The sequence below is a fragment of the Triticum urartu genome, chromosome 3 (genome assembly GCF_003073215.2).
Source record: "Triticum urartu cultivar G1812 chromosome 3, Tu2.1, whole genome shotgun sequence".
NCBI lineage: Eukaryota > Viridiplantae > Streptophyta > Magnoliopsida > Poales > Poaceae > Triticum > Triticum urartu.
This window is the reverse complement of record NC_053024.1, coordinates 712,766,187-712,790,895: the sequence shown is the minus strand read 5'-3', so window position 1 is coordinate 712,790,895 and position 24,709 is coordinate 712,766,187. Positions and strand designations below refer to the sequence as shown.

The 24,709-nt window shown below is 46.7% G+C and overlaps 1 protein-coding gene and 1 pseudogene across 1 annotated transcript; both read right to left on the bottom strand.

Moving 5' to 3' along the window:
- Positions 1-1,053: 1,053 nt before the first annotated feature.
- Positions 1,054-23,213, bottom strand: LOC125549351 (annotated as a pseudogene).
- LOC125547427 lies at positions 5,421-7,106 on the bottom strand. Its single transcript, XM_048711290.1, is given in 3 exon segments — positions 5,421-5,629; positions 5,631-5,698; positions 6,869-7,106. Coding segments are annotated over 3 exon segments (441 nt in total). The 3' UTR covers positions 5,421-5,494.
- Positions 23,214-24,709: the final 1,496 nt, after the last annotated feature.

Here is a 24,709-nt window from a genome sequence, read left to right as displayed (position 1 = left end):
AATACTTGTGTGTAGTTTTATTTCCTTCTAAAAAGTGTATTAAGAGTTTCCTCTCGAGTTTATCTTTCATTAGGGGAATATGTACACATCTTGGGTTGCATATTCAAAATTGATGAATCTAATGCAACAATACCCCTATTAAACATGACTGATTATTGTGTTGCTATTTCTTGATATTCCTTATGATATATTTTATATCGAACTAAAGAAAGAATATATGAACTGTAAAATCAAACCTTTTTTCATTTTATGATGTTGCAACACATGGGGCCATAAGCTAGAGACATGGAAGGAATTTTATTTTCTCTCGTTGCAACACAGATACATGTTTTAGCGACAAAATCTGCATTTATCTACTGTGTCTAACAGTACATCTTATAGGCAAAAACTGGAACAGACTGTCTATATTAGAGTTGTCGGGGGACAATGAACAAAGGATTATGGATTTATGGATGTGCCTCCTCAATAAAAGTATCATAGTTCACTTTTCCCCTTTTTGTTGGTTTTACAAGTGACGTTGTAGATTTGTTTTGTTATTATGCTAACACTTGATGCTATTTCCAGGATTTGAACCAAGTTACCTCGCATGGCGAATATTTTGATGAGGTTGGCTAGCACACGACACACCCCCTCCAGGGAGGTTAGTCGTGAGGTGAGGACCAACACTAATGGGCAAGGCAATGTCAGGCAAGAGTAGGGATGGTGTGAGCCTGCCAGCCACACCTGTGGTGCACAAGATGGAGCTGGACCAAATTTAAATTTCACCCTAGATTTGCATGGTAGCAGTTGTGTTTCTTCCGTTGCAACGCACGGATCTTTTGCTAGTAGATAAAACGTCCCTATCCCTGGAGATGCTTTGAATTACTACAACGCTTTGTTGATTCTGCTATTTCTAATCTCTTTGAAAAACAATACACATTGCAGGTAAACAAATTTACATGGTGAATTAGTGAAATATGTTTGGGTGCACCGAAAACCAAATTAATCTTGTTTCTATGGCATGTTAACTACTCAGATCAGTATTCAGTAGACTGGCCGATAGACAAAAAGCTGTTACGCATCCATCGTGATCTTGAACTCGTCGAAACAAACCACTCCATCTCCATTGAGATCAAACCTGCGGATCATGGCGCGGCACTCCTCGATGCCCTGCTCGGACCCCAGCGTGGCGAGCATCCGCATCAGGCTCGCCGGCGTGATGCACCCTTCGCCCTTCACCTCGTACATCGCGAACGCCTCTTAGCCCCCGGCACCGCTCCTCCTCCTCCTCCTCCGTCTCCAACCACGCCACCAGCTGGAGGAACTTCTGCTCATCCAGCAGCCGGTCTATAGATAATATGGACACTAATGACGTATCAGACATATGGTGCGCCATTACTATATAGCAATGGTGCACCACTAATGACGCACCACACCAATGGTGCGCCACTATTAACATATTTTTTATTTTTCCAAAAATACTAATGACGCACTAGGGAACGGTGCGTCATTACTAGTTTAACTAGTAATGACGCACCACTCACCACGTGCGCCACTACTATCATTTTGTTTTGCAAAACTACTAATGGCGCCATTAGTAACCCTGGTTACTAATGGCGCACCAGCTTGTGATGCGCCATTAGTAACCTGGGACCAGCTAGATATTTTGGACAGCGACACCTACACACTCACTTTCCCCACTTCATTCTCTCCACCTCCTCCTTCAAATTTGTCTCGGCTGCCTCCTCCTCCTCACCTCATTTACACCAAAGATTTATCCAAATTAGGTGGTTAAACTACCTTTTTTGATAGGTAAGTAAGGGAAAAACTATCTTTATGTTGTAGATCTACTTTTTTTCTCCCTCCAACAACGTGCACATGCACTTTTTATGGCCTAGCTAGATCTATGTATGTTTGTGGTGTTGCATATGTTTGTGGTGTTGCACATATGTCTGTGGTGTTGCATATATGTTTGTGTTTGCAGGTACCAGAATTTGAAATGCGATAGTTGCCAATATTTTGCCGGAATGTTGATTCATTTCCGTTTCGGCGAGAATTTTGGCACTATGCATTCTTTTTTGTCCTATTTTTAGGTAAAGTCATGCCAAATTTTTTCTTGATTCTAAAATATCGTTTTGCTCTTCCCCGCAGGCAACCATGGTCCGCACGATGACCGAAGGCATCGTGAATAGGTTTTGGAGTTCCACGAAGGCCGAGATGCTTCAAAAGAACGAGACGGAGATAAGATGTTTGTGTCGAAGATGCAAGCTGAAGAGCCTTATTGCGGACCCGGATTCCGGGCAGGTGCGGGACCACCTGCTCTTGCGTGGTTTCATGGATGGCTATAGATGGCAAGGTTATGAAGATGACTATGAAGTCGTCCATGGGGGCCGGGCAAGAAATGAGGAAGGGCAGCAAGACAACCACCGCGGCGAGAGCGGACGAGAAGACGAAGAATCTCCAGGACATGATCACGACGGTGATGCTGTACGCAGTCATCATGTAGAAGATGCCGGACATGATGATGAGGAAGATCAAGACGAAGGGCATGATCATGAAGATGAAGATGCCGGAGCAGACGACGATGAAGGCTGGGTGCAGGACCCTCATATTCAAGAGTTGCTTCTCAAGCAGACAAATAATGCAAGAGCTGCCGCCCGAGAAAAAGCCAAGCTGGATCAACTGGAGATAGACGCGGTTACTCCATTGTATGAAGGATGCAGGCCCGAGGATACCCGCCTGAAAGTAACGCTAATGGCTTTGGAGATGAAGGTAAAACACAAAATGACCGACGCATGCTTCGACGAGAACATGTCATTCTGGCATGAACGTCTTCCCAAGGGGAACAAGTGCCCGACCAGTTTCGAGGAGGCGAAGAAAATCATGTGTCCTCTGGATTTACCGCACGTGAAATACCATGTGTGCATGAATAATTGCATCATTTATCAGGACGAGCACGCGGAGTCTACCATATGTCCGGTGTGCGGCGTCACTCGATGCAAGAAGAGGAAGAAAGCTCCTCGAAAAGTGGTGTGGTACTTTCCGATTACTCCTCATCTGCAGCGGTATTTCGTGGACCCTAAGCTAGCAAAGCTCGTGCGTTGGCACGCGGATAGGGAGGAGAAGAAGCGAGAAGATGACGGAAATGATCCGGAGATAAATAAAAAAGACAAGATGCTGAGTCACCCTAAGGGCATCTCCAGCCGTTGGCCCCCCCAGGACGCATAAAAATCGCCCCTTGGGGGCGAGCCGGCGATACAATCGGCACTGGGGGCGGTTTTGCGCCCAGTCGTCGCCCCCAGCTCACCCCCAGGCGCCGAAATTGGCCCACTTTGCAGCCTAATTTCGGCGAATAAAGGGCCCATATGGGCGAGAATAGGCCCATATTCGGCGTGGTTTCGTCGTGTCTCGGCGTTTAATTATCAACACAATTATTTCTTATCACATATTTCATCATAGAAAAATCAAATACTTCAACAAAATAGTACAACAACAAATAGTTCAATACAAATTATATAGTTCAACAAATAAAAACTCGTATTTCATCACACGGCGTCCCCCTTGAGCCTCCATAGGTGCTCAATCAGATCTTTCTGCAGTTGATGATGCACCTGTGGGTCTCGGATCTCCTGACGCATACTGAGATAGGCAGTCCAAGTTGCCGGTAGCTGGTGATCAACTTCGGCTAGAGGACCCTGCCTGTAGTATGGTTCAGTGTCAAACACTGGGTCTTCTTGCTCACTCTCGATGATCATGTTGTGCAAGATGACACAACAAGTCATAATCTCCCACATTTGATCTTTGGACCAGGTCTGAGCGGGGTACCGAACAACAGCGAATCGAGATTGGAGCACACCAAATGCCCGCTCGACATCCTTCCTGCAAGCCTCCTGAACTTTCGCAAACCTGGCGTTCTTGCCTCCTACCGCAGGGTTTGAGACCGTCTTCACAAATGTCGACCATCTCGGATAGATGCCATCTTCTAGGTAGTACCCACTACTAGGGAAAATCCTAGCAGCAGCGCGGGTTTTAGGCCTATCAGCAGCGCGGGCACCCGCGCTACCAATAAGGCACTACAGCTAATAGTTAGTAGTAGCATGGGTTAAACCCGCGCTACTACTAACTTTGTTAGTAGTAGCGTGTGCCACCCACGCTACTGCTATTACGTACACGCGCTACTACTAATGAAATAGCAGTAGCGTGGGTTAACAACCAACGCTACTAGTATCATTTATACTAGTAGCGCTCAGTTTCCTCCCCACACCACTACTAACTTATTTGAAATTAAAAAAAAACCAGTACACATTATTACACCAGCATTAGAACACATCCAGTAGGAGCATACATAATTGACATGGGTCCTATTTCATGGTTAACTGGACACCGAAGCCAATAAATGAGCCAAAACCCCATCATTATGCATTGGTACTCACGATTGACCACTTCAAAGAACATGCAAGTATGTATGTCATTAACAATTGCAAACATACGTTTCTTTGTATTTACTATCACACAGTTCCTCATTCTACCTGTTCTCACTCCAATAATAAGAAAAATGAAAAGGAAAAATAGAGATAATCTGCCGCAATTGCACTTCGGTGTCATGGATTCCGTCTGCCGCTTCAACATCTCATTATCCTGCAGCAATGGAAATTTTCCCAAAATTACCTTTTGCAACAAAATTGCATTGAGATTTCAGAATTAAACATAGGCATATCTCATAGTTTAAAACAAAGGCACTCAACGGAAAAGTGCATAAATTGAGAGAAAACCTTTGGCTAGAATAGCAACACAACACAGGAGCTACGTTCGGTGGCGGAGCTCACTAATCGGTGGAGAAGGTCGAACTACCAAGTACGTAGCAGCACGACACAGGAGCACCTATGTTAATGCTGCCCACACAGTTGATTTAACTCTTACTAGTTCTTACTTGTTCTTACTAAATTTACCAAGTAATAACTATAATAATAAACGTGTCCAGACCTCTTTTTTGGACTTAGGACTCCACATACTGCAGCCTATATGCTGTAAGCAGTTTGCATCACTACTAAAACAGAACTGAGGTAGAGAGTTTGGTGATGATCATATTAAGTTTAACCAACATTTCACAATTCACATTAGCAAAGATTAAACAAAATCATATGACAGCCCTATCAATTCCTGCTTAACACTTGGAACAAAAAGCATCAAGATAGAACTCAGGAATCAGTAAGTTAGTAAGTTTACCATCGATCATATTCGAAACATATCATACGCATCTTACATATTACAATGAAAGTCTACATTATGCAGATCAACGGCCTAGGTGGATAACGATCTAGGACAGAATATGATTGAGCACTAGGAGCAAACACGCTGTAATTTTGAAGAACAGAGCAGTGTTCAAGTCCCCAACAGACCACAATCCCAGACAGGAGGTAACTTGAGGTGTTGCAAAGTATTGTGCTTCATTTGTTCAAGAATACAGGTAAGTTGGATTGCAAGACCTCTCCTCTTCTCCTCTCTGAAAAAATAATTACTTGCTGTGGTGCAGCAAGCAATCGGAGGAAGGAGACGAACAGAGGGTAAGGGGGAGAAGAGAAATGCTAACCTTTCCCCACTTTGGAGGAGAACCATTGAATATGTATGAGCATTCAGGGGCCGACTAGTTTGGTGAACGCAGCCCCTATCACCACACCAGCTCCAAGTGCAACTGATGCCCAGCGGGTTGTTGGGCTACCTGTATAAAATAACACAAGTCACAAACATGCATTAGACCATAGATTTAGTGACAGTTACTTCACGAAGTGCAAATTTGAGTTCTTCTCAAAGTGTTTCTTTCGGCATATGCCAACTCTGAATAATTAACAAGTAAATAAGATTATAAAATTTGAGAACATTCAAGAAAAATGCATGAATAATTGCTAGGAAAACTAATAATTATGGATTATCGGGTGGAAAACAGACAATTCACATAGCCAAATAACTTTTTTAATAGTTCCCTTACCAACATCAGATACACAGTAACAAGTTGCATTGCTTACTTTATAGAACTTGTGAAATCAAACTCATTCTGGATACAAATAAAAGGACTCCAAGTTATTCAACAGAATAGGATACATGGAAATAGTTTGAGATTAGCTGATAACAAGCATCACATAGACATCAATGGACAAGCCCCTAAAGTTCGAGAATGAAACTGACATAGGACTCCACATACTGCAGCCTATATGGTGTAAGCAGTTTGCCTAGCAATTATTCATGCATTTTTCTTGAATACCACAATCCCAATCAGACAAAGCGTTGTTTTTTCTCTAAAAAAATACCAGACACGAGGAAATGATAGTAAGACTGAATTATTTTCAGAACCATGATTCACCACAACCATTCCGAGAGCATGACTAACACCAGGAAAGCATTGTTCACACCAATAAAATCACAAACAAAAGTTTCCCTGGCTAACAGTCAAAGCCATCACATAGCCTAGCCCAATTCAAGCACGTCCTGCTATTCATACACTGGCTGACGAATCAATTGAAATGAGACTCTGGCCTCTGCAGAATACAAACATACAGGAAATAAAACGTAAGTGATTTTTTTCTTACAATCATCGGAATCTCAGAGCACTCGATGCAAAATTGGGGCTCCAATCGCGCAGGAAACAATCAATCTACAGCACCCTAAAGCAGGGCATGCGCATTAGTAATGTTCCCAAATGTTTTTGCCTGGAGGAGCGCGCCCTACCTATGCAGCTAGGGAATCCCTCATCAGATTAGGCCAATCGAGATGGAACACGAGCATTATTTCCGCGCAACCCTAGATCATGAGATACCCACGGAGGCGCGGCGAATAGATCTCGTGATGCAGCAAGGGGAATGGAGAGGTGAGGCGGAGGGGGTTGGGGGCTTACGGAAGAGGATGAGGCCTCCGAAGGCGCCGGCGAGGGAGGAGTAGGTGACGCGGCGGATGGAGAGGTCGAGGCAGGCGTCCCACTTGGCATCGAGGTCGTACCGCGGCGGGATCCCGGACCTGGTGGGCGGGGACGGCTTTGTTGCTGGCACCGGGGCCGGGGCGGGGGCGGGCAGCGGCGCAAGACGAGGAGCGGCGGGCGCGCGGCAGCCGGTGTGGCGCACGCGGGGGGGGGGCATGGGGGCGGACGGACGGAGGAGAGGAGGTGGAAGGGAGGCCGGCGGCGAGTGGGTTGGGACAGGAGAGGAGGTTGGGGATCTGGATCGGGCTGCGTTTTTTTTGAGACAGACAGGGGGTGGGGGGGGGGGGGGGGTGGGGGGGGGGGGGGGGGGGGGTGGGGTGGGAGTGTGGATCGGACCGGGGTGGACACGCTTAGTAGTAGCGTGGGGGTCTTACCTGCGCTATTACTACTTACTTAGTAGTAGCGCCCGTTTTATACCCCTCGCTACTACTATGGCCTATCCCGGGGCATTGTTGGAGACCATTTAGTAGCAGCGCGGGTTTATACCCCTCGCTACTACTATCAACTTAGTAGTAGCGTGGTTTTTATACCCCTTGCTACTACTAATTAGCAGTAGCGCCCATTTTTAAACCGCGCTACTGATAAACTTCTGTGTATAAGGTTTTCCCTAGGAGTGACCCCTTGTTGTATTGGTGCCCATTGATCTCGAAGTTCACCGGAGGAGAATGGCCCTCAACGAGCTTGGCAAAAACAGGAGAGCACTGCAGCACGTTGATGTCATTGTGAGTTCCTGGCATACCAAAGAAGGAGTGTCGAATCCAAAGGTCATGTGTGGCTACCGCCTCAAGCACCACACTGCAACCGCCTTTGGCGCCTTTGTACATCCCCTGCCAACCAAATGGGCAATTCTTCCATTTCCAATGCATGCAGTCGATGCTTCCAAGCATCCCAGGAAATCCTCTTGCTGCATTCTGGGCTAGGATCCGAGCAGTGTCTTCCGCATTGGGTGTTCTCAAGTATTGTGGCCCAAACACTGCCACCACTGCCCGACAGAACTTGTAGAAACACTCTATGCTGGTGGACTCGGCCATGCGCCCATAGTCGTCGAGTGAATCACTGGGAGCTCCATATGCAAGCATCCTCATCGCTGTTGTGCACTTTTGGATGGAGGTGAATCCAAGAGCACCAGTGCAATCCATCTTGCACTTGAAGTAGTTGTCGAACTCCCGGATGGAATTCACAATCCTGAGGAAGAGCTTTCGGCTCATCCGATAACGGCGCCGAAATGTTCTCTCGCCATGAAGTGGAGCATCGGCGAAGTAGTCGGAGTAGAGCATGCAGTAGCCTTGGAGACGAAGCCGGTTCTTTGCTTTCATCCGCCCCGGCGCCGAGCCACCTCGCCGCGGCTTTTCATTGCTCGCCAGCAGCTGGCCGAGGGCGGCGAGCACCATGAGATGCTCTTCTTCCTGGACGTCGGCCGCGGCTTCCTCCTCCAGCAGCGCGGTGAGCTCTTCCTCCTCATTCGAGTCCATCGCTGAGGCAGGCAAAACGCCGAACACCATGCGCTCGGTGGGTGTGTACCCGCCGTTAAACCGCACCTCCGCGGCCAGAAATGGCGGCCAGAAACGCCGAGCTGCTGTGGGAGAGGCTGCCGCGGCGAAGCACTGCTATTTTCCGGCAGGGAATGGCTATCTAGCGGAGTAGGGCGGCGGCCATCGCCGGGATATAGCTAGTGGTGGCCGAGGGCGCGGGGGGTGCGAGGCGAGTCGGGGGAAGAAAATCTTGACTTTTCCCCTGTCGGTGTGGGCTAGGCGTGCTTTTCCATAACGCCGGAGCCCCCAACTGCTCCCCAGCGCGCCGGGTTCGGCCTGTGACCGCCGGGCGGAAAAAAGGTCCGAACCGGCGATTTTCGGCGTCATGGGGGCGCGACTGGGCCGTTTTTTCGGCGCCGGAGCCAAAAAAGTGGCCTGGGGGGCCCTGTTGGGGGCGCGGCTGGAGATGCCCTAAGGATGCGAGCCAGTGGCAAGCGTTGAACTTCGAACACCCAGAATTTGGGGACGATTCAAGGAACATCGTGCTGGGCGCGAGCACCAATGGAGTCAATCCGTTTGGCACCCAGAGAAGCACACATAGCACTGCTCACGAGGTGCACGACTATCTCGGTTACGTATATCTTGCGGGGCAGGTGTTCCACGGATTTTCTAGATGCGTCAGGTGCATGGATGACACAACGTATCGCCAGCTAGATAGAGATCCCGGGTCTTTGAAAACCGTGTTCATGGGACATCGAAGGTGGCTTCGCGACGATGACCCATGGAGAAAACGCAAGGATCTGTTCGATGGCGAAACCGAACCCCGAAGACGCCCGCATACGAGGAGCGGCGAGGAAATAGACGAGCTGTTGAAAAATTGGAAAGATTGCCCACTGCCGGGAAAGAAGCAAAAGGCGCCAGAGCCGGGAAAGAAGCGAAAGGCGCCAGAGCCGCTGCTGAAGGTATGGAAAACGAGGTATGTTTTCTGGGACTTGCCGTACTAGAAGATCCACCGTGTGCCTCACAGCCTTGATGTCATGCATATCACGAAGAACGTGTGAGAGAGTCTGCTTGGTACCCTCCTCAACATGCCAGAGAGGACCAAAGATGGGCCGAAAGCAAGGGCAGACTTGAAATCAATGGGCATCAGGGAGGAGTTTCATGCTAATGATGATGATGATGATGAGGCGAAGCACGACAAGGAAAGTCGTCGCAAAGGCAAAAAGGCCAAGAAGACCGGAAACGACTACCCTCCCGCGTGCTTCACTCTAAGTCAGGAGGAGATCGAGCAGTTTTTCACCTGCCTCGTAGGAGTAAAACTTCCTCATGGTTATGTGGGGAAGATAAGCAGATACCTAGACCCAGCGAAGCAGAAGTTCAGCGGGATGAAGTCTCACGACTGTCACGTGCTGATAACGCAGATACTTCCAGTTGCAATTTGTGGGATCATGGACGCGCACGTCCGTGAAACACTATTTGGCCTATGCAACTTTTTCGACGTCATCTCTCGGAAGTCGGTTGGCGTGAGGCAACTCAGAAGGCTACAGGAAGAGATCATGATGATACTATGCGAGCTTGAGATGTACTTCCCGCCCGCATTGTTCGACGTTATGGTACATCTGCTGGTCCATATTGTGGAGGATATCATCCAACTCAGGCCGACGTTCCTGCACATCATGATGTCGTTCGAAAGGATGAATGGTGTCATCAAAGGATACGTTCGCAACATGTCACGTCCAGAGGGAAGCATAGCCAGGGGCTTTCTGACCGAAGAGTGCATCTCCTACTGCATGAATTATCTAGGCATCGAGAACCCCATTGGTCTGCCCGTCAACAGGCACCTCGGCAGGCTCACTGGATGGGGTCACTGCGAGGGTCGCCGCGAAATGCATGTCGACTTGGAGGGTCGACTCGCCGACTTTGAAAGAGCAAAGCTAGTCGTGCTACAACACATAGACGTGGTTGATCCTTGGGTGGTAGAGCACAAACCTTTATTGAGAAGACGTACAATGACCGAGGCCAACAGAGGACGGACGGAGATATAATCAAAGAGCACAACTCATGTTTCACGCGTTGGTTCAAGAAGAAGCTTCTGTCGTACCCTTTACATGAGGATTCTTCCGCGGAAGAAAAACTCATGTTAGCCTTGTCACAGGGCGCCGAGCACAACCTAATGACCTATGAGGCGTACGATATCAACGGCTACACATTCTACACCAAGGACAAGGACATGAAGAGCGATGGTTATCAGAACTCCGGGGTAATGATGGAATCCTACACCGGTAACGACAAGGATAGATACTACGGAAGGATCGAGCAGATCTGGGAGCTGAGCTACGCTAGAGAGAAGGTCCCGATGTTCCGTGTCAGATGGGCCAAGAGCGTCATAAGAGAAGACCGGTATTTCACCACCATGGTTATACCCGAAGCCAAATCCAAGACCGCGGGCGCAAACGTCACTGCGAAAAATGAGCCATGCGTACTGGCTTCCCAAGTGGACCAATGCTTCTTCATTACCGACCCGTCAAAGCCCAGTTGTGTTGCCGTGAGGAGAGGCAAAAGGAAGATCATCGGAATGGATGGAGTCGCCAATGAGCAAGACTTCGACAAGTACGGCGACCCGAAGATGGAACATGACGACGACGATGAAGTGCCATACACCACAAGAAGAAGCAGGACCACCGTACCTAAAGGACGTCCGTTCAATAGAAGAACTCCATTTGCGAAAAAGAAGGGCAAGAAGATTGTGAAAAGATAGCTAGCTAAGATCGATTGTATTTAAATCATAGTCTTCATTTCTCGATTGTATTTCGACATTTTGAAATGATATTTCTTCTGTTCTAGTCCTCATGAATATTGAATTTGTTAATATTTTTTGAACTCATGAATATTTTTAAATTTCATGGGCACCTTTTGAATTCATGAATATTCCTCAAATTTGATGATATTTTTTCATATTCATAAATGCTTTACCAATTCACAAATGAATGCAACTAAAAATCCAAAAAAATATTGATGATATTTTCAAATAACAAATTTGATGATATTTTCAATTAAAAATAGAAAAACAAATTTGATGATATTTTCAAAAAAACAAATTTGATGATATCTTCTGTTCTAGTCCTTATGAAAATAACAAATTTGATAAAAAAAACAAACGTGCGCCATTGCTATCCGAAAAAAAGTTACTAATGGCGCACCAGAGGATGGTGCACCATTGCTATCGGTGTTTTTATGGCGGACCCCTAGATGGTGCGCCATTACTAACATTTCCCCCTCTAGCTGGATACCCCTTCACCCGATCCCCCTTCCCTCTCCCTCACCAGATCCCCTTCCCTCCCTCGCCACACCCGCTCCGACGACCCCCGCGCCCGCTCCGACGACCCCCGCGCCCGCTCCGACGACCCCCGTGCCTGCTCTACACCTACTCTGACTCCCCTGTTGGATAAGGCCGAGCCAGACCCCTGTGCAAACCCTAGCACCTCCCCACTTCCCCTCCCCTCGCGCTGCTTCACCTGACTAGGTCATCACCATCACCGCATCGTCCCCGCGACCACCGTCATCCCCGCAGCCCACCAAGGAGTCCAAGAGCTTTGCAGTGGTCTTCTACATCATCTATGGCCACCCGTTCGAGCTTGACGACTCTGCTTCATGCGGATCGAGGTCTTCTTCCACCTCCGACCACCGCGGCCTCACCGTCGATCCGCTTCACCTCGTCAACCCCGGCCCCGCACGAGCTCGCTATTGTCTTCCTCTCGGTGAGCTGCACCGGTTCCCCTCCCCCCCTTCGATTTCGTCGCCGTAGACTATCGCACCACCGCGCCCCAGCTCCTGGTTGCCGCCCCCCGTGGCCGTGCTCCCCTCAGGGATTAGGAACTTAATAGTTGAATGTTGAATTGCTGATGCTATCTATTAATAGTTGAACTTAATAGTCAACCTATTAATATTTGCCAGTTTTGAAAATTCAGTTTATTCGGTTACTGAAAATTCAGTTAGTCAGTTAGGCACACAAATTTCAGAACTTTGGTGTGCCCTAGTACCTGGTGTTTGTAGAAAACCAGGAGTGTCAATGTGCCCTAGTACTTGATGTTTACTTTTTTTGCTATCTAAATTGAGTGTCATTATTTTATTTGCACCTGTTCTTATATTGGTGAAACTTCATTTGTTTTTAGGCTAGTGCAGGGTGTTGCTTTATTCTGTAAAGATGATGATCATCTTTTACAGAAAACAATTTGTGTGCTAAACAAAGGTTAGGTTCAGAGATAGTGCTGCATTGTTGAGTTTTACTCCTTTTGATGTAGTAAATTTATTGACTAGTGTTTATCTTTCCCTGTTCCATTGAGTAGTAAATCATTATTGGCTTGTATAGATGTTAGCATGCTCCCTTTCTACTCATTTTGGAGAACCTGTTCTTCACTTCTAAGAGTTGTTGTATTGAATGGTAGTTCTCATCCATTGGGGTTTTGATTGACATGGCACATTTGCAATGGAGTTTTATATATCTTTAGCATGCTTTAAATTATAAAATTCTAATATTCAGTATTGACAGGTTATTGAGGTAGTTGATATGGACACAAAGAAGTGTTGATTGTATTCTACCATTGTATTCTACATGGAACTCTTATGCAGTGTTGGTTGTTAGTCTGATATGAATCTAGAAGTGCTGATTTTCCTTGGTATATGTTGTGTTAAGTTTTGGCAGGAGTTCAGAACAGTTAGGCAAAGGTCATCTCTCCGACCATCATGTCATGATGATTTTGTAGGTACCCTGAGAGGCCCTTGAGTTTGCCGGAATGTCGATTAACTTCTGTTTCGGCAAATTTGGGTACTCCATATGTCCTATTTTCAGCAAAGGTCATGCTGAAATTTTCCGTGAATTTTAGCATGACTTTGCTAAAAATAGGACATACGGGGTACTTGCGACTAATGCATGGGCCGGAGTATCTTAGTACTTAATTAAGTAGGATCAACTGCCTCAGCGTCAACCTAGCTAGGGTGCCTCGGCATCGATAAACCCTAAATGATGAAAACTTAACTTAGCATTTAGGGTGCCTCAATGTCGACAAACCCTAAATTATAAAACCTTGGCTTTTAGGGTGCCTCGGTGTTGATAAAAACCTAAATGATGAAAGCTTAGGCTTTTAGGGTGCCTCGTCGTCGACAAACCCTAAATGATAAAGCTTAGCTTTTAGGATGCCTCGGTGTCGAAAAACCCTAAATGATGAGACCATGATCTTGTTCCTTGACAATAACCAACTTTTGACCAAACTTTTTTCCTATTTAGAGCAAAACATGGCCCACAACGATGAGGCCGGCGGTTTGGTCAAGCCCACCGTTGGCGGTGCCTCGACATTAGCCGAGCTCGACACCATCACGGTAACTAATTAAGCCTCTCGGTCGATGACTTCATCTCCTTGCGTTTGACTGGGCATCCCTGACGCCCTACATGTTTTCGCAGGGCGCCGTCGATGTTCCATGCACTCTCGTGCACTTCGTGGGCGGTGAGTTGATCGATGTCGCCAAGGGCAGAATCGTTCAACCGGGCAACCCCGTGTTCCATGGTAATCCGATGCCACCCACCGTGTATAGGGTTGAACTGGTTCGGGTGCTGCTAGGCTGCAACGAGTTGTTACCTCCGATTCGACCCGCTGGGGCCGATGAAGATGATGTGATGACCCTCAGCGCCTGCGTAAGCTGGCCCCTGCTTTGACCGAAGAGTCAGATTCATTTGGGGGCGAGGGACACCACCCCACAGACAACACCGCCGGTCGTGCCGGCGCCAAGCCATGGCAAGACCGCCGCAACGCTACCGGACATGCCAGACATCCCTATGGCACAGGATCCGAACATGCATATGGCACAGGATTCGGACGACAACGACAACGACGACGGTACATTTACCAACGTCGATAAGTACTTTGCCGAACATGGGTACGGTGATGAATTCTTCGGGCGTCCTTCTCAATAACCCAACCCTGAAAAAGACGACCGCGATCATGCTGGTACCGCGGAGAAACCAAATTGCAACAGGCGTCGTCTGGCGTTCAGTTCTCAGGAGACGCCTCCAGCTGCCGCCTTCACCGAGCCTCAGATAGCCGAGGTGCCAAATATTATCAGCCCCAACACACTCAAGAAGGCGGTCTATGAGCAGAACTTGATCCCATTACAACAGAAGAAGAAGGGACGGAAAAGAAAGAGTAACAAGGGTGCCAGCCAGCCGGCACCGAGTACGATCCGTGCTCAGGACGGTCCACCTTCACCTAAGGATATCTCGAGGAGGGTGCATGTGGCACGTAGGCCGATGCTACTGACTAATCTGCTCAATGCTGCAACCGGTGCTATGCGGAGTCTGCATGACAGTGTTCTTTCTTTGGAGAAGCGGCGTCTCTCTGAGAATGATATGGCATAACCGGTTTTCGTGGCCAAGGTGCCAGAGGGCAAGGGCTTTGTGGATAACGCCATCGGGGGTACGATCATCCTGCGGTTTGATGACATCTTCGCTATGTTTAACCTTCATCCGCCGCACTACACCTTCGTTCGACTATTTTCGCTGAGTATGGAGATGCGGATCATTATAGAAAAGACCCCGGACATCGTGATAGTCGACCCCTTCTACATGCGTGCCAAGATCTTGGGCAGCGCTGGGGACTGGCAAGTCGCGAGTTCTTACCTCGAAGGCGTCATTCTGGCAAACCCAGATAAGGATAACTTCTCCGTGCCTTACTTTCCCGAGTAAGTCATCCCCTCACCGCCCAGTAACATATGATTTCTTAGGTTTCGATCGTTCTTTTTTCCCAACATTCCATGTTTGGTGTAGTGACACACATTGCACACTCATCCTCTTAAGCCCGAAATATTCCATGGCCACGTATTTCGACTTGGACCGTCAGTCGAAGAAAGACTACACAAATATCAAGAAAGTTCTTGATGATGTTCTCCCCGGCTACGCCAAATTTGAAGGCACCTTCACCAGGCCAGTTCGTAGGTACGGCAAGCACGTGTTCGCCCACACTACGACATTCCCCTGCATCAAGCAGCCGCCTGACAGTCATAAGGATGCCTACTACGCCCTCCATCACATGCGGGCGATCGTACGGGACCATAATCACCTTCTGCTACCAAATAATCTCAAAGATTGGGCCGCAAGATTGTCGGCAATCCAGGACGCGGACATCAGACAAGAATTCTTTCACATCCAGTCGGAATTTGCGGAAATCATCCATCAAGATGTCCTGCGTACCTCGGGGCAGTTCTACTTCAGATATCAACCGTCCAACAGTGAGATAGACACAACGCTACAAATGCAGGCTGACAATGCCAGCGATTTCATGACCATCACGAGAGACGGCGGCTTCATCCACGCTCTGGTCCCTGAGTCGAGTCGAAAGTAGTGATGCTATGTGTAGTTCTGAAACATCGATTGGCTCATGTTGTAATTAACCTTCGATGAACTTGTATGTCTCTTTGGTTTGGACAGTTGTTCAACTTATATGTAATCGATACTATTTATTAGTAGGACCATGAATCTTGCTATTAATGTGTTGCTTTTCTCTTCCGATCCTTTTATTGCATACTTATATATTGCTTATGTATTGTTTGTGAATTGTTACTAATGTTTTTTTTGGCTATTGCATAGAGATGCCGTCGTATGTCGTGTACAAGGGTAAGGTTCCCGGAGTCTACGACGACTGGGAGGAGTGTCGGAGACAGGTTCACCATTTCAGCGGTAACAGTTATAAAGGGTACACCACTAGGGCGGAGGTGGAAGTTAGATACGCGCGGTATCTAGCGGGAGAGAGGAGGGAGCGTTGGAGGAAGGGGATGAAGACCAGTTTCATCGCGATGATGCTCATCGTGATGACCGCAGGTCTCTTCTATGTGATGGTAGTTTAGATGATCGATATCGACTTGTAATGTGAAGACAAACTCGCTACTCGCGGTTTCGATACTTGTAATGTTCTAACTTTGTTCGGTATTTTAAATTCGGAGACTAATATGATGAATTGTATTCGGAGACTAATCTTCTATTGTATTCGATAAATCTACTGTTTATATGTTGTGCTCTCTATATTAGGTGCAGTAATATGTTTTGTAACCTGTGCAAATATCAAAAAAAAAAATCCCCTAATGGCGCACCACTCAGCACACTAATGGCGCACTGCAAAAAGAACTCTAATGGCGCATCATCCACTAGTGCGCCATTAGTATGCCAAAGCACATGGGTAAATATGGCCCCCTGGGAGGCATACTAATGGCGCCCCGTGAGCTATACTGCGCACTGGTGCGCCATTAGTATACCAGATACTAATGACGCACTACAGGTGCGCCATTAGTAAAAAATACTAATGGTGTGATACACTAATAGAAAAAGGGCGTTTTGTCCCGGTTCTAGAGGGCCTTTAGTCCCGGTTCTTATACAAACCGGGACTAAAGGCCCTCCATGTGGCTACTGCGTGGAGGCCCACCTTTAGTCCCGGTTGGTAACACCAACCGGTACTAAAATATTTTTTTGAATATTTTTTGATTTTTTCCGGATTTTCCAATTTCTGAATTATTTTAATCTCTAATCTCTAATCACCCCTCATCACTGCTCAATTTAATCTCTAATCACCCTTCATCATTCCAAATCATCTAACTTCCCGAACAATCACCCATCCTCCCACTCCCCCAGCCTGAGCATGCTTAACTTCCGGGTTCTATTCTCCCTCGTTTCCAAGTCTGCACTTGTTGTTTTCCTGACAATAGTAAGATGTCAATCCTATTAACCCTCAGGAGTTTAGCTTGAGCATGAAGTCACACATTTCACTGTTTGAGTTTTGAAACTATTGTTCTAAAAAACAATAATTATTTAGTAACACTAATATTTCTTGAATAAGTAATTTGACCATTGTTTGACCATAGTTTGACCAGATTTGACCAAAATTCAAAAAAACTGAAATAATTATTTAGTAACACTAATATTATTGAATAATTATTTAGTAACACTAATACTTCTTGAATAAGTAGTTTGACCATAGTTTGACCAGATTTAACGATTTTTTTAAAAAAACTGAAATTTGAGCATAACTTTTTTTCCTTTTGGAATTTGAGGATTCTAAAAATTTGCAAACAGGCCGTAGGTGCGGGACCACCAGCTCTTGCGTGGTTTCAAGGATGGCTATCGGTGGCAAGGTGATGAAGATGACTATGAAGTCGTCCATGGGGGCTGGGCAAGAAATGAGGAAGCGCAGCAAGACAACCACCACGGCGAGGGCGGGCGAGAAGACGAAGAATCTCCAGGACATGATCACGACGGTGATGCTGTACACATTCATCATGTAGAAGATGCCGGACATGATGATGAGGAAGATCAAGACGAAGGGCATGATCATGAAGATGAAGATGCCAGAGCAGACGACGATGGAGGCTGGGTGCAGGACCCTCATATTCAATAGCTGCTTTTCAAGCAGACGGATAACGCAAGAGCTGCCGCCCGAGAGAAAGCCAAGCTGGATCAAAACTGGAGATAGACACGGTTACTCCATTGTATGAAGGATACAGGCCCGAGGATACCCGCCTGAAAGTAACGCTCATGGCTCTGGAGATGAAGGTAAAACACAAAATGACTGACGCATGCTTCGACGAGAACATGTCATTCTGGCACGAACGTCTTCCCAAGGGGAACAAGTGCCCGACCAGTTTCGAGGAGGTGAAGAAAATCGTGTGTCCTCTAGATTTACCGCACGTGAAATACCACGTGTGCATGAATAATTGCATCATTTATCGGGATGAGCACGCGGAGTCTACCATATGTCCGGTGTGCGGCCTCACTCGATGCAAGAAGAGAAAGAAAGCTCCTCGAAAAGTGGTGTGGTACTTTCCGATCACTCCTCATCTGCAGCGGTATTTCGCGGACACTAAGCTAGCAAAGCTCCTGCGTTGGCACGCGGATAGGGAGGAGAAGAAGCGAGAAGATGACGAAAATGATCCGGAGATAAATAAAAAATACAAGATGCTGAGTCACCCTAAGGATGCGAGCCAGTGGCAAGCGTTGAACTTCGAACACCCAGAATTTGGGGACGATTCAAGGAACATCGTGCTGGGCGCGAGCACCGATGGAGTCAATCCGTTTGGCACCCAGAGAAGAACACATAGCACTGCTCACGACGGTGCACGACTATCTCGGTTACGGATATCTCGCAGGGCAGGTGGTCCACGGATTTTCTGGATGCGTCTGGTGCATGGATGACACAGTGTATCGCCAGCTAGATAGAGATCCTGGGTCTTCGAAAACCGTGTTCATGGGACATCGAATGTGGCTTCACGACGATGACCCATGGAGAAAACGTAAGGATTTGTTCGATGGTGAAACCGAACCCCGAAGACGCCCGCGTACGAGGAGCGGCGAGGAAATAGACGAGCTGTTGAAAAATTGGAAAGATTGCCCACTGCCGGGAAAGAAGCAAAAGGCGCCAGAGCCGGGAAAGAAGCGAAAGGCGCCAGAGCCGCTGCTGAAGGTATGGAAAACAAGGTATGTTTTCTGGGACTTGCCGTACTGGAAGATCCACCATGTGCCTCACAGCCTTGATGTCATGCATATCACGAAGAACGTGTGCGAGAGTCTGCTTGGTACCCTGCTCAACATGCCAGAGAGGATCAAAGCTGGGCCAAAAGCAAGGGCAGACTTGAAATCAATGGGCATCAGGGAGGAGTTTCACGCTAATGATGATGATGATGAGGCGAAGCAGGACACGGAAAGTCGTCGCAAAGGCAAAAAGGCCAAGAAGACCGGAAATGAATACCCTCCCGCATCCTTCCCTCTAAGTCAGGAGGAGATCGAGCAGTTTTTCACCTGCCTCGTAGCAGTAAAACTTCCTTATGGTTACGCGGGGAAGATAAGCAGATACCTTGACCCAGCGAAGCAGAAGTTCAGCGGGACTCTCACGACTGTCACGTGCTGATGATGCAGATACTTCCAGTTGCAATCTGTGGGATCATGGACGCGCATGTCCGTGAAACGCTATTTGGGCTATTCAACTTTTTCGATGTCATCTCTCGGAAGTCGGTTGGCGTGAGGCAACTCAGAAGGCTACATGAAGAGATCATGGTGATACTATGCGAGCTTGAGATGTACTTCCCGCCCGCATTCTTCGATATTATGGTGCATCTGCTGGTCCATATCGTGAAGGATATCATCCAACTCGGGCCGACGTTCCTGCACAGCATGATGCCGTTCGAAAGGATGAATGGTGTCATCAAAGGATACGTTCGCAACATGTCACGTCCAGAGGGAAGCATAGCCAAGGCTTTCTAACCGAAGAGTGCATCTCCTACTGCACGAATTATCTAGGCATCGAGAACCCCATTGGTTTGCCCGTCAACAAGCACCTCGGCAGGCTCGCTGGATAGGGTCACCGCGAGGGTCGCCGCGAAATTCATGTCAACTTGGAGGGTCGACTCGCTGTAAGTGCATCTAGTGCCACCCCTAGTTGGTTTTGGAGTATTGACGACAAACCTAGTTGAGGGACTAATGTGTTTGTGAGAATTGCAGGATAACACAAGTAGAAGTCCCTCATTGATTCGGTTTTCCTACTAGAGATGACCCCTAAAAATGTATGAAGACATTGATGTCAAAGGTGGTATATGAAGATATTCTCATTGAAGACCATGACAAGAGAAGACATCGCATGAAGCCTATGGAGCTCGAAGACTCAGATCTTTCGTAGTTCCTTTTCTCCTTTATTGAGTCATAGGAACCACTGTACTATTAAGTGGGGTCCAAGAGAACCAGTCAGAATGACTGAAGTGATGCTTAACCAAAACCTATGTCTTCGAGTGAAGACTATGAGAGCGAAACTTGTCCAGAGTCGGACAAGTCAGCTTTGCTTGTAGCTCAAGTAAAGTTGCCGTGTGTGTTTGAAATCTGACCGTTGGAACACGTGTCAGTTCCTTAGTGACCCAGGGTCATTTCGGACAAATTAGGTCGGGTTGCCTAGTGGCTATAAATAGCCCACCCCTACAACCATAAACGGTTGGCTGCTCAGAGTTAGAGTACGGCTTTTGTCGTTTGAGAGCAACCCACCTCGAAGCCTTTGAGAGAGAATCCCTTGCGAGGATAAAGCCCTAAACACCCAGAGCCAAAGAGTGTTAGGCATCACTTAAGTCTTCTTGTCTGTGTGATCTGAAGACTTATTACACTTGAGGACTGTGAATCCTCCAGCCGGTTAGGCGTTGCGTTCTGAGCATCCAAGAGACATTGTGGATCGCCGGTGAACGAAGTCTGTGAAGGTTTGGGAGTCTACTTTGAATACTTACCAGAGTGATTGGGCGAGGTCTGTGTGACCTTAGCTCAAGAGGAATACGGTGAGGACTGGGTGTCCTGAGCTGCGTGTTCAGGACTGGGTGTCCGGGACTGTGTGTCCTCAGGTTTAAATACCTAGCCGCCCTAACCAGACATACAGTTGTCACAGCAATTGGAACTGGTCCAACAAATCATTGTCTTCAACGAGTCACTGGTTTCATCCTTCCCTTCCCTTTACTTACTGTTGGTCCTTGTGAAGTCATTGTATGATTGCACTATCTTCTGTCTTTACTGAGTGACTGCTAGTTCTGATCGGCCACATAATATCTTCCTACCTGATCCTTACTACCTAGCTGCTATTAGTCATTGTGCTTTCACCTCATTGAATACTTGACTATGGTTTGCCTAGTGTAGTCTACCTTCCGCTGCATGGTAATAGGTTTATTTCTATCGTTTGTCTTCGAAATTTCCACGTTTTAAAGACTTTCATAAAAATCGCCTATTCACCCCCCTCTAGTCGATATAACGCACTTTCACTCGCCGACTTTGAAAGAGCAAACCTAGTCGCGCTACAACACATAGACATGGTCGATCCATGGGTGGTAGAGCACAAAACCTTTATTGAGAAGACGTACACTGACTGAGGCCAACAGAGGACGGACGGAGATATAATCAAAGAGCACAACTCATATTTCACGCGTTGGTTCAAGAAGAAGCTTCTGTCGTATCCTTAACATGAGGATTCTTCCGCGGAAGAAAAACTCATATTAGCCTTGTCACAGGGCGCCGAGCACAACCTGATGACCTATGAGACGTACGATATCAACGGCTACACATTCTACACCGAGGACAAGGACATGAAGAGCGATGGTTATCAGAACTCCGGGGTAACGATGAAATCCTATACCGGTAACGACAAGGACAGATACTACGGAAGGATCGAGGAGATCTGGGAGCTGAGCTACGCTAGAGAGAAGGTCCCGATGTTCCGTGTCAGATGGGCTAAGAGCGTCATAAAAGAAGACCAGTATTTCACCACCATGGTTATACCCGAAGCCAAATCCAAAACCGCGGGCGCAAACGTCACCGTGAAAAATGAGCCATGGGTACTGGCTCCCAAGTGGACCAATGCTTCTTCATTACCGACCCGTCAAAGCCCAGTCGTGTTGTCGTGAGGAGAGGCAAAAGGAAGATCATCGGAATGGATGGAGTCGCCAATGAGCAAGACTTCGACAAGTACGGCGACCCGAAGATGGAACATGACGACGACGATGAAGTGCCATACACCACAAGAAGAAGCAGGACCACCCTACCTAAAGGACGTTCGTTCAACAGAAGAACTCCATTTGCGAATAAGAAGGGCAAGAAGATTGTGAAAAGATAGCTAGCTAAGATCTATTGTATTTAAATCGTAGTCTTCATTTCTCGATTGTATTTCAACATTTTGAAATGATATTTTTTCTGTTCTAGTCCTCATGAATATTGAATTTGTTAATATTTTTTGAACTCATGAATATTTTTAAATTTCATGGGCACTTTTTGAATTCATGAATATTCTTCAAATTTGGTGATATTTTTTCATATTCATAAATGTTTTACCAATTTGATGCGGATTTTCGTGCTGAATATTTTGATATATTATACGTTTTTTTCTGACATCGTATGCATAAGTTATAGCCGTTTTACATTTTGCCTACACTTTTTGCAAAACATGTCCAAATTTAAGTTTCAAAATTTTCCTAACTAGTAGATGTGGTAATATAACTACATCTCGAAGGATTTAAACTTTTGAAGTTTTTATCATTTTCTTTTGCTTTTTACAAAAATGAAAAGGCGATACACGGGGAGGGGGGAAGGGGGGGTAGGATTTCAAAATTGCACCATTAGTATCGGTTCGTGGCACAAACCGGTACTAAATGTCTCAACCCCATTAGTACCGGTTCGTGGCACGAACCGGTACGACCTTTAGTACCGGTTCGTGCCACGAACCCACGAACCGGTACTAATGGGCATCGCACCCTTTAGTACCGGTTCATGGCACGAAACGGGACTAAAGGTCTCATTTGAACCGGGAGTAATGCCTGTACCGTGCCCTCGCCGCTTGAACCGGGACTAATGCTCACATTAGTCCTGATTCGTAATGCAACCGGTATTAATGCTCTTTTCTGGCCGAATCAAAGCCCCCTTTTCTACTAGTGATACTAGTGGCGCACCTGTAGTGCGCCATTAATAGGCAAAACAGGTGCACCACTGGTAGGCCTTTTCCTAGTAGTACCGTCCTCATCGGCCGACGCCACGAGTGCCTCGGCGTCCTCCACCGACACGTCCTCGCCCAGCGCCGCCTCCATGCACAGCCGTAGCTCCCCCCGCCGAGATCCTGCCGTCGGCGTCGCGGTCGAATGAGGCGAACACGCTGCTGAAGCGCTCGGCCGTCGCGGCGTGCACCATCTTGGCTTTCTTGCTTGCTTCGGTGATCAACTAAGATTTGGTGCCGTGTTTACTGCAACGCTAGCTTAGCTTCTGGTTCTGGTGCTTGGCCTCAAGTGCCTATGCGTGTATATATACACAGGCGGCACTAGTACGTAGTACGAACAAGCGTGCAGCTAGCCGGTTGTGTTGATGGATTCAAGGCAAAATTATTGAAAGAATTGACGAGGCCGACGAACGGGTCAGTTGACGGTGTCAATTCGTTTTCAGCCGTCGTCGAGAATGCATGGTCTTCTGTGAAAGATTTTTTTTCTGTGAAAGCTCAAAGTTGAACGAGCACATCGGGCATGCAAGGCCTTTTGTGACAGAATATTCCAGGCAGGACTAGCCAGCCAGGGACTTTCATCGGTTGCTGCTGATATGTTATTCGGTGTCTACTCCCGGAGCGTTGACGTGTCATTATCCACCCTCCGGGCATGCAGGCTGCGCATATAATAAACTTGCCTTGCCGCCGGCAATGACCAAGTCATGTTCCGACCGTTCCATCATGTTTGGTTTTTCCGCATGAGTAGGCAGCTGGACAATGATTTTCAGTCATTATATTATCAATACTAGTACAAATGTCACTCTAAAAAAATACTAGTACAAATGCCCGTGCGTTGCAACGTGCGAACAAATTCAAACATCCTCCATGTTGCATTACGCAACACTTCTTATATCTAGTGTCGACTAACGTTAGAAATAGGTTTACAAGCATGGCATTTTGGACCATAAAATTCGAAAGTCAAGAAGCCACCCTAATGGTGTTCGTCAAGACCTAATTCAGCTTCGTACTTCCATCCGATGAAGGAGTAGTTATGCATGGAATAGTCTTTCAATCAATTTTATTTTTTCTTGTTTAGCAAAACACCATTTTGTTTTTGAAAAGGAGTTTTTTTGCAGTTTTTCAGAACATTTTAAAAAATTGGTCCAATTTTTTGGTGACGAACATTTTTTTGAATTTTTTTATTTCATTTGTATTTTTTTGCACTGTTTTTGGGCTTGGCCCAAGCAAAAGGACTTGACCGCACGGACTTGATCTCCCTTGAAATTACGTTATTAAGGGTGTTGTATATGCATATTGCGTTGCCCTCTGCTGGAAGGGTTGTGGGATAGGAAGGGGCGTACGATGAAGTTTGACCAAGTGCTTTATTCTGGAATTTGAAACATATTATTCGAGTGTTTAATTATTGCTACCCATGAATGATACTCCCTCCATTCCAGATTATAGGGATTTCTAACTTATTTCTTAATTAGATGTATATAGACATGTTGTAATGCGTTTCTTCACTCATTTCAGTCTGTATATAGTCTTTATTAAAATATTCAAAGCATCTTATATTAGTGAACCAAGATAGTACATTATTGTAACCTTTATATATTAATCTTAATAAACTTCCTGCGTGCTCACAAAGAACATGATTATTTCCCTGTATCTATTTTCAAATGGGTATATCTTTTAGACTCTGCATATTTTGAAATCATTACTATGACACATTAGAAATTAATGAGCCCCAATGACAATTGAGAATTAACTTATTT